General features: G+C 55.9%; 1 protein-coding gene across 1 annotated transcript in view; it reads right to left on the bottom strand.

Annotated features, from left to right (window-relative positions):
- Window positions 1–1,900: 1,900 nt before the first annotated feature.
- Window positions 1,901–17,444, bottom strand: part of TEAD3 (TEA domain transcription factor 3) — a 23,946-nt gene continuing 8,402 nt past the window's right edge. The window contains exons 3-14 of the mRNA XM_055574423.1: window positions 15,027–15,278; window positions 13,075–13,139; window positions 7,792–7,854; window positions 6,963–6,974; window positions 6,282–6,419; window positions 6,125–6,174; window positions 5,476–5,537; window positions 4,529–4,662; window positions 4,182–4,355; window positions 3,864–4,004; window positions 3,607–3,759; window positions 1,901–3,377 (exon numbers count right to left, since the gene is read on the bottom strand). Of these exons, the coding sequence (XP_055430398.1) occupies window positions 3,264–3,377; window positions 3,607–3,759; window positions 3,864–4,004; window positions 4,182–4,355; window positions 4,529–4,662; window positions 5,476–5,537; window positions 6,125–6,174; window positions 6,282–6,419; window positions 6,963–6,974; window positions 7,792–7,854; window positions 13,075–13,139; window positions 15,027–15,278 (1,358 nt within the window). The 3' untranslated portion in view covers window positions 1,901–3,263. The remainder of the gene's footprint in view (window positions 3,378–3,606; window positions 3,760–3,863; window positions 4,005–4,181; window positions 4,356–4,528; window positions 4,663–5,475; window positions 5,538–6,124; window positions 6,175–6,281; window positions 6,420–6,962; window positions 6,975–7,791; window positions 7,855–13,074; window positions 13,140–15,026; window positions 15,279–17,444) is intronic.

Here is a 17,444-nt window from a genome sequence, read left to right as displayed (position 1 = left end):
GCATTTGTTGTTGTTTAGTCACTAAGTTGTGTCCGACTCTTTGAGACCCCGTGGACTGTAGCCCTCCAGACTCCTCTGTCCATGGGATTCTCCAGGCACGAATACTGGAAAGGGTTGTCATTTCCTTCTCCAGGGGATCTTCCCGAACCAGAGACTGAAGCCGTGTCTCTTGCATTGGCCATTGGATTCTTTACCACTGAGCCACCTGAGAAGCCAGTGTTGGTTCTAGAGGGAAATAGAGAGCCCCCCGGAAACCTCATGACAGCGCTCAGGCTTTGGGACCTGGCAAAATGACGCCCCACCTCCATCTTCCCTAAGGACATGGGAACGGGAACAGGGGGCAGGACTACTGGCCTTTCTGGGTCCCTGCTCTCCTGGCCTTTCCTTACAGCTTCCCACAGAACCCTGGGCAGGGAGAGCTTCCTCCAGGAGAGAGCCCTAGGTTTTAGGTTCATAAAACCCACCTTCTTATCAAGTTCCTTCAATATTTTGAGACATCAGAACTATGTAATTTTCACCCACCCCGAATCTGTTGCATTTGTATGTGGGAGCGGGGGTGGCAAGTGAGGAGGGCAGTCAAATTTCACTTCTTGAGTTTTTATGAGACCTACATTATTCTAATAGAAATTACCTGGAGGCTGTTTACTCCAGGAGCGTGAAGGCAATAATCCATGTGAGGATGATTCAAGCACCCAACAGATATATTCACCTATTAGTAGAGATTGGATTTTGTATCCAGCCCTAGGCCTAGCACAAGGCAGGTTTCTCATAAACCAATTTCTGTCTGCAGGACACCCTTCCATCTGGCTGGGGCTCCAGGCACCCTCCCCATCTTGCGAGCAACAGTCTCGGGTCCCACCGATGCAGTGGACCAAGACAAAAGGCCACCTGATTATTCAATAGTATACTAGGTGGCTAGGCTTGAAGTCAGAAGACCAGGTTCAAGTCCTGGTGTTGCCACTGACAGCTGAGTGAGAACATTTAACCTCTTCTGTTTCCCCATCTGCAAAACTGGAAGTTGGGCCAGAATGATCTAGAAACTAGATTTCAGTGTAGGGTTGCCAGATTTAGCAAATGAAAATACAGGATACCCAGTTAAATTTGAATCTTTTTTTTTTTTTGGCCACACCATGCGGCACACGGGATCTTACTTTCCTGACCAGGGATTGAACCCCTGCCCCCTGCAGTGGGAACACAGGACCTCAAGAGAAGTCCCTAAATTTGAATTTTGGATAACAGCTGTCCACTGAGTTCACCATCTCCCCACCCCCTTTCCCCCCACACGTGGTCCCAGCTGTGTGAGCACAGGAGAGCTCAAAGGGGAGAGGTTTTCCAGGCACAGAACAGGTTGGAATCTGGCTGCCCCCAGTGAGCAGCCACCCACTTGGGGAGCACTCACTTCCCTGAGGTTCTTTCCTCACATGGGGAGTGTGGATGGGATGGTAAAACCCGTAGTGGCCCCTATGGACTGTGTGGATTTGACAGGGGCCCCATCTCAGTACTGAAGTCACCTGCGGCAAGTCACCGAATTTAAAGAGACACTGCAACACAGGGCTCAGGCCAGCGCTGGTCACACTTCTGTGCTCAACTCATGGGGTGGGGGGGCTGGCAGGAGAAAGGTTGGAGTCGGCAAAGCTTTCACAAGACCCTTGAATCATGTCTATTCTTTTAATGATACTTTTTTTTTAATCTTTTGGCCACACCCCATGGCACGTGGGATCTAGTTCCCAGACCAGGGATTGAATCGCACCCCCTGTACTGGCAGCGCAGAATCTTAACCACTGGACCACCCAGGAAGTCCCAGTACATACCTATTTTAAGTGTGGATAGAACTGCCCCCCCCACCCCCCCACCCCCGCCCAGCGGAGACAGGGCACACAACCACCCGGGCACACAACTAGCCCACAAACAAATAACTTTAATTCTTTTTTTTTTTTTTTAAGCAGGAGCCGGGCCTTCAGGCCTTCTGCCCCAGCCTTGTGCCACATGTATGATATAACCCATCACAGCTGGATTTTAAAAAATACACAAAAAATATATAATATACATTATAAAACCTAGGTTGGGTTTGGAGGTGGCCTGAGCAATATGCAAACTGTGAGGACCTTCAGGAAGCTCAGGGGCGGTGGAAGGAAGGGGCACAGTACTTCATATGAAACTCATAAATACCCACGGGCGGCGGCTGGAGGCGGAGGGGCCTGGGTGATGGGGAGGCATAACCAGCAGTCCCAGGTCTGGGTACGGGGAGCCGCCGCTCCAGGCCAGAGAGACTGAGGTGGGAGAACAGAAGAGAATGGCGTCCCCCGAGGGTTCACCACCAGATGCAAGTCTCAGGCAAGAGAAACTGTCAAACCTTTCTGCTGCCCGTTCTCCCTGGGCCACGGGTCTTCCCCGGGGGCTGGGACTCCATCCTCGGACCTGACCCTCCAGCCTGTTTTGGAGCCCGGGCCTGCCCCTGGGAACCTTTGCCCACAGGGAGGCTTCTCAAGGCGGGGCTGGGACCAGGCCAGGCCGGGAAGCTTGGATCTGACCAGGAAGCCCCCGGGGCCTGGATGTGCAGGCTGGTAGGGCCCTGGGGTCTGTTTAGACACCCACCCCCCAGCCACCCTGGCCCTTCAGTGCAGACTCCCTCTGACCCCTGTGGCTGGCCCTCACCCTATGGAGGTAGTGTAAACCTGGGCTTTTAGGGACAGGCTGCCCTGGGGGAGGACTCCCAACTTGCCCGCCTCTCCCCCGGGTCCCTCAAGGGAGACACTGAGCCCCACTCTTGCCCTTCAGGGTCTGAGGATGGCATGCGGGGGCCTGCCCCAGGCCTGGCACACCACAGGCACACAGAAAGCACGGGCCCTCTCTCTTCCCAACACGACCCCAGCTCAACACTCCCCCAACCGGGGCCTCTGCACTCCGGCTCCTCGCCCACCACAGTCCCCTGAAAGGTCAGCAGCCACGCACCCCTGAGCTGGAAGGCGTCCTCCCAGTCTTTTGAGGCTGGGCATAGCTGGTGATGGTGGTCAGCGTCCAGCTGGGCTGGGCCCGGCGCTGAGCCCCGCCTCTCTCCTCCTTCAATGAAAGCGCAGAACAGTGGCAGGGAGTGGACGTGCAGGGGTGGCTGGGGAGGCCTCCCGGGTCCTGGGCCTGAGGCCTGGCAGGTGGATGAGTCCTCCATCCTGGACCTGGGGTGGGGGGACCAGGCAGGCGTGTGGGAAAGATACTCGTCCTGGATCCTGGTGGTGGTGGCGGTGGTGGTGGGGGCCAAGGGCACCCTAGTCTTTGACGAGTTTGTAGACGTGGTGCTGGGCTCCGTGCTCGCTGGTGGAGACTTCAAAGACGAAAGCAATGACGAGCAGGGTCTCCTGGGAGTCCCGGCTGGTGACCACCTGGGGGTCGGGTAGGAAGAGACGGGAGGTCAGGCAACCCAGGGCTGGGGTGTGGGGAGGGGTCCTCCTTTCAGGGGCTCAAGCTCCTCCTCTGAGGAATGGGCTTGGGTACCCCTGCTTCAAGGCCCCTGTGCCTGGGTGCCCCCTAACCCCCATGCCCCCTGTGCCCAGGTGCCCCCTGACCCACCCCATTCCCCCTGTGCCTGGGTGCCCCCTGCCGCCTCTGCACCTGCAGGACGGTGAAGTTCTCCAGGACGCTGTTCATCATGTATTTCTCTGGCAGGTGCTTGAGCTTGTGGATAAAGTTGATCATGTACTCACACATGGGTGAGCGGTGGATGCGGTACACAAAGCGCCCGTTCTCCAGCCTGGCATACTCAGTCTGCGGGAGCCGGAGGGGGTGGGCGGGGGGCAGGAGTCACTCGGCCGGCCCACTCCCAGCAGCCCATCCCCTGGCCCCCTCCCTCGCTGTGGCCCCCCACTCACCTCCACTTTCTCCACTACCTGCTTGCCAAAGGAGCACACCTTGGTGGAGACGCTGATGGTCATGCTATCGGCCGAGCTGTACTGGGAGCTGACCCCATAGAAGGCGCCTGGGCCCTCCTGGATGGTGCTGTTGAGGTCGGCCTGGAGGAGAGGGCCGGGTGGCATGAGGTGCTGCCCGAGGCCAAGGGAGGCATCCTGCCCGGGGACCCATCGCCTGCATGGTACCCACAGGCCCAGGCAGAGAGGGCAGGGGCGGGCCCAGGGGGCACTGTGCTCCTGGCAGGGGCCGTCGGGGACAGAGGGGCAAGGGCAGCTCACCCAGAACTTGACGAGGAAGAAGGCGTTGGGGGGCCCCTTCTCATAGAGCTCCTTCAGGCCACCCTTCTTCTCGGGGAACTTGTCGTATATCTGACGCACATCCACTGCCTCCAGGGGCGGGTCTGAGAAGGCGGGGTTCGTCTGGCCGATGTGCACAAACAGGTGTTTGCTGTACTGTGGGGAGGGCCCAGTACAGGGTCAGGAGAGCACACAAGTGTGCAAGCCCCGGGGCGGGGGGGCGACAGGCTGCATGGAGACAGACCGCCCCCCACACCACGGTGTCCCAGCCCCATGACCCTGAGCGGCGGCCCCGGACCGCACAGACCCTGCCCCCAACCCCACGGTACCGTGTCAGGGTCTCGCTGCACCTCCATGAAGGCGGAATATTCGAGGAGCCGCAGCCGGGAGGAGGCAATGGTGCGGTCCTGCCACACGGGCACAGAGGCAGCAGATGAGGGGAGCGGGGCCAGGGGCTCGTAACCTGGGAGGACGAGATGGACCCTCGTCGGCACGGGGTGCTGTGCGGTTACACGCAGAGCTGCCCCCCGCCTGCACCTGGCCTGTGTGCAGCACGGACCCTGCACCCCCGTGTGTTGTGGCCTCAGTAATGTACACCCGTGGATTTTTCCTTGTGTCACTGTTAATGTGTGTCCAAACAGAGAATACAAGGCAAGTGAAAAGGCAGACTTAGAAAACGAACTTACGGTTGCTGCGAGGAAGGGATAATTAGGGATGGATATGTACACACTGCTATATTTAAAACGGATAAACAACAAGGACCTATTGTATACAGCACAGGGAACTCTGCTCAACGTTATGTGTCAAACTGGACTGGTGGGGGGTGGTTGGGGGGAGGATGGATACGTGTATATGTATGGCTGAGTCCCTTGCTGTTCACCTAAAACTATCACAAGTGTTAGTCGCTCAGTTGTGTCTGACTCTTTGTGACCCCCATGGACTGTAGCCTGCTAGGCTCCTCTGTCCATGGAATTCTCCAGGCAATAATTCTGGGGTGGGTAGCCATTCTACCCCAATACAAAGTAAAAAGTTCAAAAATTTTAAAAAAAGTGAAAATGGAAAAAGAAAAACTACCCAGAACCCCAATACCTAGAAGAAGTGAAACTCCATGAAGATTTTGGTGTATTTTCCTAGAAGGAATTCTATATATACACACCTATAAGGGGCTTATTCCTGGCCTGTTCCACACACACACACACACACACACACACACACACACAGGCTCTCCCGAGCACACGTGCAGGTCCTGAAGGAGGGACAGGTAGTGGGAACTTACTGCTGAGCGCTGGCGGCAGGGGCGGCTGGACAGGGTAGGTTGGCTGTGCAAAGGGCTTGATGCTGCAGACAGGAGCACGGGCTGGTTAGAGAGTCGCCCCCTTCCCCACCTTCCACCTGGCCCAGTCGCATGGGCCTCATCTGGGACCCCCGTAGGGAGGAACCCGGCTTCCTGTGCACTTCCCCGAAATGCATGCCGACCAGCTAACTCCCAAGTGTTTTGTTTGCTTCATGTGTTAACTTTTATGAAGTCTGGCTGCATCTCACAACTGATGTGCACATTTAATGTAGCATTTCAAACCCCACCCTGCAGACCTGCTCATTAAACTGAGGGCGTGTCTTAGGAAGAAATTCATCCTGGAGTTGAAGGAGCTGAGAGTACTTGGCTACCCGACTTGTTGACTGAAAGACTGACTCAGAGATTAACTGAGTGAAAAATAATTGTAAGATGGATGACAAGTGGTTGATGAATAAACAAACACATGAATGAACAGACAGAAGCATCAGCTCTCTGAACTGGTGCTCTCCAACCCTCTATTTTTAATTTAAGATTTTGCTCAGCTGTTGCTGGAACCCAGATGGGAAGGGAAGTCCAGCGCGGCTGACAGGGGAAGGAAGACGGTGGCGGAAGGCTATCCCCCAATACTCACTCCTGAGAGGGTCCAGGCTGCTGTCCCAGGAGAGGGGGGCTGCTCCAAAACTGCAGAGATGGGACAAAGGCCAGGGTCCCTCAGTATCCAGGACCCCCAGCTCACCTACCCTAAAGGCACTCCCTCACCCCAGTCCCACATCCCAGGACCCCCGTACCCGTGAGGAAGCCGAGAAGACGGCCTGGGGCAGAGGGGAGGGTGGGCTGAATTTGTTCTGTAGGACACTGGCAGAGACGATCTGGGCAGAGGACATGGATGCCATGCTCTGGAGGGCTTTGTCCTTGGAGACCTGGTCCTGGGGAGGAGAGGAGCCCTGTGAGGCCTCAGCCAGGCCAGAGACAGGATGGGGGCCTGCCTCAGGGGCCCTGTACCAGGCCCTCGCTCCTACGTGTACATCATCCCTCTGATTACAATCCACAGTAAGAGATACTTTTATTTTATTCCATAACCCAGTATACGTGAAAAATATTTCCTTTTATTTTGCTTGTGTGTCAAACACTCATAGTTTCTATTTCATCAGCAGTTCTCAAAGTCTGGTCCGCGGACCAACAAAACACCAGCATCCCCTGGAAGCTTATTAGAAATCAAATTCTCAGGCCCCACTTCAGACCTAATGACTCAGGGTGAGGCCGAGAAGTCTGGCTCCCTAAGCCTTCCAGGTGATTCTGATACAAGCTGAAGTTTAAGAGCCACTATCATCCATTAAGGAAAAAAAAAAAAACGCTGTTTGCACAGTCTATTACACTGATTTCGCAATCCATACTCTGAAAATTCTGCATAGGTGCTTTCCCACCCACTGCCCTTCCCCCACCCTCAGGGCAGGGGCAGTGCTACTTACCAGGTTCATGGCCTGTGGAAGAGAAGGAGGATGGATTAGATGAGACACAGAGGAGCCCGGATGGGGTGGAGGGCATGTCATTTCACCGCCCTCCTCTCAATGCCCACCTGGCTCTTGGGGTCCTGAGGGGCCCAGGGGAGCTCAGAGGCAGTTGTGGACCTTCCCCCAGCCCCCTGCCACCGGGAGGGAGTCCGTGTCGGCTGAGGGTGCCCTGGAAAGGGCAGGATGAGGGTGGAGGGGCTGGAGATCTAGTTAGAGGACCAAGCTGGGGCCCTTTGGGTCTGTCCACACCCACTGGGGCTGTGCTTCAGGCAGAGGAGCAGGGGCAGGAGGCCTGGTCTGCTGGGCAGCCATGGGCAGAAAAGAGGTGCAGCTTACCCAGGCTGGGGCCATAAGCCCAGGCTCTGAGATCCTCAGCCACAGGGCCACCAGGATCGAGTGCCCAAGACAAGGAACGGCCATGCCTGCCAGTCCCCCCCACCCCGTGTCTCCTCCCTGCCCACCCGAAGTCCCCATGCAATTAGCAAGCAGCAATTAGGAGGAAGGAGAAAAGGAAAATGGAGGAGAAGAGAGCTGAGCCTCAGTGGCCCCCAGATGGTCTTCCTCTCCTTCGCTGTCGGGCAGGCTGTCCTCCTGGGCTCCTCCTGTCTCCAGGGACCATGGCCCTGTGCAGCATGAGGCGGCCACTGGGCTTCTTCTGCTTCTCATATTTCTGAGACCCCTATGCTGCCCACCTATAGCTCCACAACCGGTTCCCTCTCCCCGGTTGGGGTCAGAGAGCAGCACCAGGGCCGGGCAAGGCCAGGCCAAGTGGCAGGGGACCCCCTACCTTCAGCTTGGACTGAATCTCCCGAGACTTCCGCCTGGCTAGAACCTGCAAGTGGCTAGAGACCTGTAGAGAGAGAAAGGAAAGAGAAAAAGAGCAGAAAAAACAGGAGAGGCAAGAATAGAGCTTCAGCCAGCAAACAGCCATAGAGGGGCCGGAGAGCCAGCCGAGGCAGAGGCCTGAGCCACGCAGACAGTGGAGGAGGCACCGTGAGTGAGAAGGGGGCTGGAGGCCCCGGTCAGGTGCCTGACATACCTTGATGCCAACCTGGTACTCCCGCACCTTCTTCCGAGCTAGAACCTGTATGTGGCTGGACACCTAGGGGCCGCCCCGTGCCCGGCCAGAGAGGAAAACACAGACAGTGAGGAGGCATAGCTGGGGTGGCCACGGGCAAGGAGCATCCCAGCCCTTATTCCTGGGACCAACTGTAAGTGGGGGGGAACTGTGGGGCCCCTGTGGGCAGACACCCCTTGGCACTGCCAATTCCGCTCTCTTTTGGCCTGTCTTGATCATGAGCCTACTGTGGCTTCCAGGACTACCATGTACAGTTGTACAAGTTGTTCACTGTGTAAGAGCACCTGACCAGTGAGGGCTAAAATCTAGCTCAAGCTCTGCTGGCCAAGCCGTGTGCCCTGATGCAGGACTGCATCTAAAGCAAAGGAAGAGAGACCCCTGGAATCCAAGACGGCATCAGTCATACCACCAGCTGGAGAAGCTCCTGGATATCCAAACAGGGGAGCTGCTAAGCTGGATACCGACGCAGGATTTCGCCCCTAAGGGCACTGCTGGGCATTTCACGAGTATGACAACAAGTATGTCAATGTGAAGAAAGGAAGCCTTGCCGGACTTTCCATGGTGCTGGCAGCTTACAAGCTTTTCAACCACTGCCATTCTTACAAGGACTTCAAACACAAGTGGCCACGCAAGTACCACTGAAGAGGGCCCGATGTGAAGGGACACTCTGCATTCCTGACCATGACCTTTGCCTGGCAGCCCTGAATCCTTTCACATCCTAATGGAGAATTAACACCCATTAAAAGATGACTGGTAAAAAACAGAGGAAGAGCATCTTTGTATTCTTCCAAGAATGCGTGACTTCTTCCTCACTGGACCCCTTTTTTTTCCAATTGGCATCTCAGAGGCTAGCCATGGCCATAATGCCCCTGCTGGCCACCAGATTACCCATCAAGGCCAAATCCCTTACAGAAGGTCTCCCCTGAACCTCTGCCTAAGTCCTCCCAAGAAGACCCCAGCTTGCCAGCCTATGGAACCAGGCCTGGTCTCGCTCCTGCTTTGTTCACGCAGCTCCCTTCCCCAGCATGCCTTTCTTCCCCTCAGACTAACACATGGCAGTGTGTACTCTCTCTGTGTACACAGTATATCCTCTTAACTTCATTTCTTCTCCAGCTCCTCCTTCCTGAAGCCTCCCTCAACTGGCAAAACTGAGCTAGCCACCATCTGGATGTGTGCGCCTTGGGCTTGCACAACACCCCCTTGACATTGTCAAGGATCTGACCCTGAGCCTCAGAGAACTAAACGTCTCTGTTTTTTTTCCCCCATGAAACAAGCTGGGAGGAACTGGAGGATCTTCTAAGCTGCTTCACTTTCAGTATCAGCAATTGCTGTTGGCTTGCCTTGCAAATTGTTTTTATCATCACAAAGAAACAGTTTTTCTTTTTAATCATGGATTAAAAGTTACTAAGTAAGGGCTGCTGGAAGGCCCCCTGCTATCTGGTGAGGACCCGAATGAGTGCTTCTCATCTCACCGCGCCCACGATTCACACCTACATCCAGCAAGATTCTTGATCACTTCACATCATGACAATAACCAGCATTTACCGAGCACAGCTAGTATTTTTTTTGTTTGTTACTAAATGTATTATTTATTTATTTATTTGGCTGCACCTGGTCTTCTTTGCAACATGCAGGATCTTTAGTTGTGGCATGTGGGATCTAGTTCCCTGACCAGGGATTGAACCCAGATCCCCTGCACTGAGAGCTCGAAGTCTTAGCCACTGGACTACCAGGGAAGTTCCACACAGTTACTATTGTTCCCGGCACTTTACATGTACCAACTCATCTGAGCTTTACAGCAATGCTAAGAAGTTGGCACTAATATTATTCCCAATTTAATATGATTGGGATGATGATGCCAAAGCACAGAGAGGTTAAGCAACTTATCCAAGGTCACACCGCTGGACCCAAGTGGCCTGACAGCAGAGCCCACTTGGCCACCACCAACAGGCCCTTAGCCCAGAGGACTTATCTCCAGATGGCCAACTCGGTGACAGCTGAAAGTCACATGGGACTTAACCCTAATGTAATATTAGCTGTGCTTTCAACACGCAGGCATTGTTGCTGTCAGTTAGTCGCTAAGTCGTGTCTGACGTTTTGTGACCCCAGCCCTGTAGACCTCCAGGCTCCTCTGTCCATGGGATTTCCCAGGCAAGAACACTGAAGTGGGTTGCCACTTCCTTCTCTAGGGGATCTTCCTGACCCAGGGATCAAACCCACATCTTCTACTTGACAGACAGATTCTTTACCACCGAGCACCTGGGAAGCCCACGGAGGCCCTGCACTTGCTATTAACTGCTGGGGTGGTGGTGGTTTAGTCGCTAAGTCGTGTCCGACTCTCGTGATCCCATGGACTGTAGCCTGTCAGGCTCCTCTGTCCATGGGATGCTCCAGGCAAGAATACTGGAGTGGGTTGCCATTGCCTTCTCCAAGGGATCTTCCCAACCCAGGAATTGAACCCAGGTCTCCTGCACTGCAGGCAGATGATTTACCAACTGAGCTATGAGGGCAGCCCATTAATTGGTGTAAGTAGCTATAAAAAATAAATTTAAAAACTGCATTTTTTTTTTTCAGCTAAAAGTAAAATGAAAACCACCAAAAAACCTTGCATTGCTCTTTGTGACACATAAAGACACGCCTTGTTCTCACAACTATAGGTTGGGTCCCTCTTTGAGGAGATATCAGACATCAGAGCTCTAATAATAAAGTAAGAGGAGTGTTACCCTTGCAAAATGACAAAAGCCAGAGGTTTTTAAAATCCTGAGCTTACCAACAGCTAGTATGTAAAATGTCATTGTTCAGCCAGCCTTCTTGGGATATCTGGCCAGGAGCAGGTGTGATGCTGGACCCAGAATTCAGAGGATCTGCTACCCTCCCTGGGTCTCATTTAAAGATCCCTGGGCCCCTTCCCACTCTGACCAACAGGTTCCTATAAACACGTCTTTTGGGTGAAGCAGGACACGCCTGCCCAAGACAGTCCCCTCTTCCTGTACCTGGGATGGTGGTCTGTAATGACTATAATGGGATTTCCCTGGTGGCTCAGACGGTTAAGCATCTGTCTACAATGTGGGAGTCCCAGGTTCAATCCCTGGGTCGGGAAGTTCCCTGGAGAAGGAAATGGCAATCCACTCCAGTACTACTGCCTGGAAAATCCCATGGACAGAGGAGCCTGGTAGGCTACAGTCCATGGGGTCGCAAAGAGTCGGACACAACTGAGCGATCTTCACCATAATCCTTCACCGTAATGACTATAATACTAATAGCAATAGAAGTGGCAAATTCTTACACAAATACACTCTGTTTTACACTTAAGCTAACTGAACAGCTGAGGACAGAGGCTGGGAGGTGAGGCATCCCCAGCCCGCAGGTAGAGGAGCAAGTATTTGAAGCCAGGGGCTGAACAGCTAGTATTCCTCCCATGGCCCCAGGCTTCAGGGAACTGGGCCCTGTCTGTCCGGTTCTTGGCGGAATCCCTAGTGCTGGGAGAACACAGTAGTAGCTTCAACGATTTGCTAAATGAGTAAATGCTGTACGGTCTGAGCTGGCCCAGAGACTTCCCTGGTGGTCCAGTGGCTAAGACACTGAGCTCCCAACGCAGGGAGCCCCGGGTTCAAACCCTGTTCAGGGAACTAGATCCTGTGTGCCACAAGGAAGACCTGGTGCAGCCAAGTAAAATGAAATAAATAAGAAACTAACAACGACGACCATGCGCGGGCCCAGGCAGAGTGACTAATAAAGGCCTGAACAATGAGGGAGCAATTTCCACACTGGGTGAGTGGACCCAGAACCTTCCTTGGAGACAGGGGGGATCTGGGGGGGTGGGTGGCAAGGCCCAAATCCCACCCAGACAAGGAGGTTTGGGCGGTGCTGACTTTGGTTCTCCAGGTCCCTGACTCCAGCCTGCTTCTCTCACCCCACATGCAACCCACCCTAAAGGGCTCCGTTCAGGTTTCCTCCCTGGACTGGAAGCCTAGATGACTAGCTCCGAGATCACCAGTTTCTTCCGTGTCCACCATCGCTACCCACGGTCGTTGTCCAGGCCACGGTGGCTGACCTAGGTCCTTGCCTCCGCCTGGCCCTCCCTATGCACTGCCTCGGGTGCTCGGCCGACAGGCCTTAACAGCTGCCACTCCCTGATCTAGTCCCTTCCAGGCCCCCAGCTGCCCCCAGGGAAACCTGGCCCTGGGGCGCCAGCTCAATGTCTCCACCCCTCCCTCCACACACCACACCAACTGAAATCTCTTTTCCTGTCCAGTGGATCCAACTGCCAACCTGCCAAGTGACCTTAGGAAGTTACTTAACTTTCCTGCGCCTTGGTCTCCTCACCTGTAAGAGGGAGATAATTACTGTACCTACTTCACAAGGCTGCTATGAGGACTAAATACATGAACACAAAGTCAACTCTGGAGGCGTTAACAATTATTATTTGTACAGCCAACTTCCTCGGCCTGGAAGAATCATCTCTCTTTCCTCCTGCCTGCCTAAATCTGTTCCTTCTTAAAAAAAGGCATCTTGAGCATCGTCTCCTCCAGGAAGCCTTCCCAGCCCTTCCTCCTCCCTTCCCCTGGCTGGTCAGGGTTAGATGCTTGTCCGATAGCGCACACTCCAATCTCAGCCACGCTGCCCTCCTCTGCACTCACCTGTCCAACCGTCCGTCTCCCTGCCTGGTCAGTGAGCCACTCGGGGCAGGGACACAGAGTTGCCACAGTTGCCCAGCGATTTGTGGTCGCTGAACCAAAGATCTGGGGGAGGGGGGCGGTCACAAAGGACAGCGGCGACTTCCCTGGAGGTCCAGTGGAGGAGGAGACTCCTCGCTCCCAATGCGGGTGGCTAAGGTTTGATCCCAGGTCGGGGAACCAGGGCTGAGTAATGGGGCGAATCCGAGGAAGTGGGCAGGGAAGTGGGCTAGCTCGGCTGTGAAGGGGCTGAAAGAGGCAGGGAAGAGGGTGTCTTTTGGGGTGGGGGGTGTGCACAGTATAAATCATCTCTTACCTGTTTTCTCGTCCTAGTCTTTCCCGTCCTCAATTTTATATAGCGTGCGATCAACTCATTTCGACCTAGATTGGGATAAGAGGAAAATGGGAAGTGGGCAAAGAGGAGAGTCCCTCCCCAGCTGGAAACCACACCACGCCTGTTCCCCCATCTCTGTCTCCACTCCAAACCACCCCACTCTGTGCCCTCCAAGGGGCACAAGCAGGGCAGCTGAAGGGGAAGTCCCAGGGCTCCCCTATGGCCTCCAGGACCTGGGGGGGCTGATTATTGGGGGAGGGATTGCAGAGCAGGAGGAGGAACAATGTCAGGCGGCCTGACGGGCTTTCCCTGCGAGACAGACAGGGGCAGGTGCGGCTGAAGGGCGGCAGGACAGCTGGGCCCCCAACTCCCAGCCCCGGGCAGGGCTTCCTTCCCCCTTGTATTGTCAACGAAGGTGTGTGTGTGTGGCATCTCTTCCTGGGCACACATCCCTATGTGTCTGTGAGAATTCTGGGCCCTGGGTCCCTGTCTTGGTGTCTTGGCCACCAGAAGTCCCTGGACAAGTCCCTGCCCTTCTCTGGTGAAACAGGCAGGAAGGCCCGGACGGTCCCCAGCACGCCTCCTACACCAAAATCCTGGGTCCAGAGGTGTCACTGAGCACATCACCATGTCCTTGAGCCTGTCACCCCCAAGTCACTGGTTCCCAGTGTCTGTTCCGCCCTGTGAGAGCAGGCTCAGCCCGTCAGCCTTGGATGGGGGTGCTCTGCTCTGCAGCCCAGACCCTCGGGGGACCCAGAGGCTGGCCAGTGTCCGAGGGCTTGGCCCTGTGAAGCGAGGGGTGGTGCTTTGGACACACGGTGCAGTGTATGCAGCATCCTGGGGGCACACCCCTTACCCCAACTCCAGGCCCCTGCCCCCCAACTCCATAGCCTCGCAGAAGGGCCACATTCTCCAAATTCCTTTTCCATGACAGAACCAGGCCCACTGCCCCTCCCTTCCTGCCTGCCCCCTCCACCCCACTCCCTCCACCCTGTCTAAAAATACCCTGCGGGGCTGCCCCGGCCATCTGGGAAGTGGTGGTGGGGGCAGGTGGCCCCTATCCCGGGGAAGGCACCCGGGAACACCTGCCTACCCCACGAGTGGGCCCGGGCTGGCGGTGGGTGTGTGCCCGTGGGAGGAGAAGGGGACCCAGGCAGCCCAGCTGTCTCCCTTCTGCTCCCACCACGGCGCTGCACACCGGGCGCGGACGGGCTGATGGCCTGCCCCACTCCAGAGAGCCGGAGGATGCTGGCAAGGAGCCAGGAGCAGAAGGGTTGAGTTATCCCAAAAATGCAGCCCTGGGAGAGCCCTCTGAGGAAGGAACAGGGTGGGGGGGACACTCCCTTCTGGAGGCAGGAGGTGGGCCAGGTGGCAGAGGGAGGCAAGCAGGAGGCCTGGGAGGAGGTGAGACCCTCTTCCCCACACGGGCCCTGTCCTAGAGCAGGCCTCTCACCACCCTGCAGTCCCCCTCCCCAACCGCCCCATGATGGGGGGAGCCCCTGCTCTACACTCAGCCCTCGGGGGGCTCCCCAACATCCTCCTAGGAGAGGGACCCTCCCCGACATCCTCCTAGGAGAGGGACCTGTGTTCAAGTCCAGACCAGAACACACTGAACTGACCCAGTTTCCGGGGCCCACTGAGTCACCCCGAAACCTCCAGGCCAGCAAGGGCGAGGAGAGGAGGGGCAGCCAGGGGGTGTCGCGTGTGGGTTGCACTCTGGTGGAGGGGGCAAGCCTGGCCTGTTTGTGAGGAGGATCCAGACACACAGGCTTGCACGCCCAGACTCGCCCGCCCGCCCGCCCTAGGAGGGCTGGAGGCCCCGCAAGGACTTCGCCAAACCGGTTGGGTGAGGGGGCAGAGAGCAGGGGGAGGGGCGGAGAGGGCCAGGCGCCTCCCCAAGTCCAGCCCAGGGTCCCCTGCCTCCCCGCACGCACCATACATCTTGCCCTCGTCCGACAGGATGATCTTGCGGCGGCCGCAGGGCGGGTAGATGGCCAGGGCCTCCTGGAAGCTCTGCTCAATGTCCGGGCTCCACACGCCCTCTGCGTCGTTGTCCAGCCCCTTGTCCAGGCCCTCGGGCCCATCCTCCCGGGCCTCCCCGGGGCTGCTGCTGGCATTCCAGCTGTTGGACGCTATTGTGCTGGTTGCTCTGGGCTCTGGGCCTGAGCCCACTGGGCAGCCTGAGCCTGGGGGGCAGAAGCAGAGGGGTTAGGTAGGACAGGGCCCTTCTAGACAACAGCAATCTCCTACCCCGGGGCCGGGCCAGTGCTCCAGGGTGGGGTGGTTTAGTCAGTGTGACCTTGGATGAGTGACTCCACCTCTCTGAGCCTTATTAAAAGGAAGGAAGGGTCTCCCTGAGATTGTGAGGGTTAAAATGAAATGAGATTCTTTCATTAACACTCAAGACATGGTACTAGTGGGGATCAAGAGCAACAATAAAATGTCTTATACCTGCACAGCGCTTTTGTGAGGAAAAAGTACTTTCATGGGGAAAAAGTACTTTCAGAGAAGGAAATGGCAACCCACTCCAGTACTCTTGCCTGGAAAATCCTATAGACACAGGAGCCTGGTGGGCTTATGGTCTATGGGGTCGCAAGAGTCGGACACAACTTAGCGACTAAACCACCACCACCTGCACTTTCATATTCATTCAACCCTCAAAACTAAGGTGGCATTGGGAGGGGTTGGCGGGGGGGCGGCAAAGAGTGATGCCCATTATGCAGATGAGGAAAACAGGCTCACAAGACCATGCAGCTGCCAAAGGCACCATGACGAGGAAGAGAGGAGGACCACACGGGCAGGGCCAAGGATTTCTGCGGCTCTCAAAAGGGCTCCTTGCCTCTAGCCTCGCCTCTCCTCCTCCTTGTCATCAGGAGCCCTGATCAGGGACCCCCACCCGTGGGCTTCCCTGGTAGCTCAGACGGTAAAGAAGCTGCCTGCAATGTCGGAGACCCAGGTTCGATCCCTGGGTTGGCAAGATCCCCTGGAGAAGGGCATGGCAACCCACTCCAGTATTCTTGCCTGGAGAATTCCACGGACAGAGGAGCCTGGCAGGCTATACAGTCCATGGGGTCGCAAGAGTTGGACACGACCGAGCAACTAACACTTCACCCCTTATTCTCCCCCAGCATCAACCCAACCCTGCCAAGGACCTGCCATAGATGAGGGTTCCTGATCCAGGGAGGGTATGGTTTTGCTTTCCTCAAAAGCTAACTCATGAGAACCCTGCCAAGGAACCTAATCTCAGGGCAGGAACTGCCCTAGGAATCCTGGAGAATGGAGTGATGCTAGGGGGTAAGGAGCAGCTGAGAAGGTGCCAGGCTGACAGCCTTGCTCAACCCCACCCGTTCCTCCATCCCACTTCCTGTTCCCGCACCTCCCGGCCCCACAGCAGCCCATAAACCACCCACACGCCCGCCCCTGCCCTGGCCCACATGGTGGAAGGGCCGGGGCTCTATAAACTCTGAGTTCCCTGCACACGCCGAGCTGGGTTATTAAAGTAGACCACACCCAGACAGTCCCCCAACACACACAGCCCTTCGGCTCACCCCCGGCCCACTTCAGCCTCAGAACTGCACGTCCAGGGCTTTCTCAGGGTCCAGGGAGCTGCAGAGCCCCAGATGGCTAGACTCTGGGATGTGCTCTGGGCTGAACGGAGAGAAGGGAGCCAGGTGGGAGACCCCCACAGAAGCCAGGGAAGAGAATTCTTTCCCTTCAAACAAGAATTTCAGGTCCTGCCAAATGGGTGGGGTTCTCCCTTTGGGGACCACCTATTTACTCTGGAAGGCGTGAAGGTGGCTGCTGGCAGCCTGGGAGGGCCTGGCGGGGGCTGCTGCCTGAATGTCAGGTGGACACAGAGTTTACACTTCACGTCACTACAAACGACAGCACCTGCATATGGCAGGCACTAGTCTAGGACTTGACACACACTGACTCACTTCATCCTCACCGTCACCCATGAGGTGGCTACTATTATTATTTCCACTTTACCGATGAGACAACCAAGGAACAGAGAGGTTAGGCAATCTGCCCAAGGACACGCAGCTAGTGCGTACTAAAGCTGGTTCTGAACACAGGCAATCTAACTTCGGTCTCTTAACCAAGATGAGAAGTCCCACCATCTGCAGAAAGAAAGGAGACCCAGCTGTCATGGCAACCATCCTCAGTCTGCCTAGTGGGGTCTGGGCCAGGGGATCTCCTCAACCCAGGTGGCTGGAGCAACTTCAAGGACCCCCAGGTTACTGCCATAACCCTCCCTTGGAAGGCCTTCAAGACACACCAGAGGGCAGCCATGGAGAGAGGAAGCCGTGCTCCTGACGGGTCGCAAGGGCCACACTTCTCTATTCAGCCCA

The sequence above is a fragment of the Bubalus kerabau genome, chromosome 3, assembly GCF_029407905.1.
Source record: "Bubalus kerabau isolate K-KA32 ecotype Philippines breed swamp buffalo chromosome 3, PCC_UOA_SB_1v2, whole genome shotgun sequence".
NCBI classification, from domain to species: Eukaryota; Metazoa; Chordata; class Mammalia; order Artiodactyla; family Bovidae; genus Bubalus; species Bubalus kerabau.
This window is presented reverse-complemented; position numbering and strand designations above follow the sequence as displayed.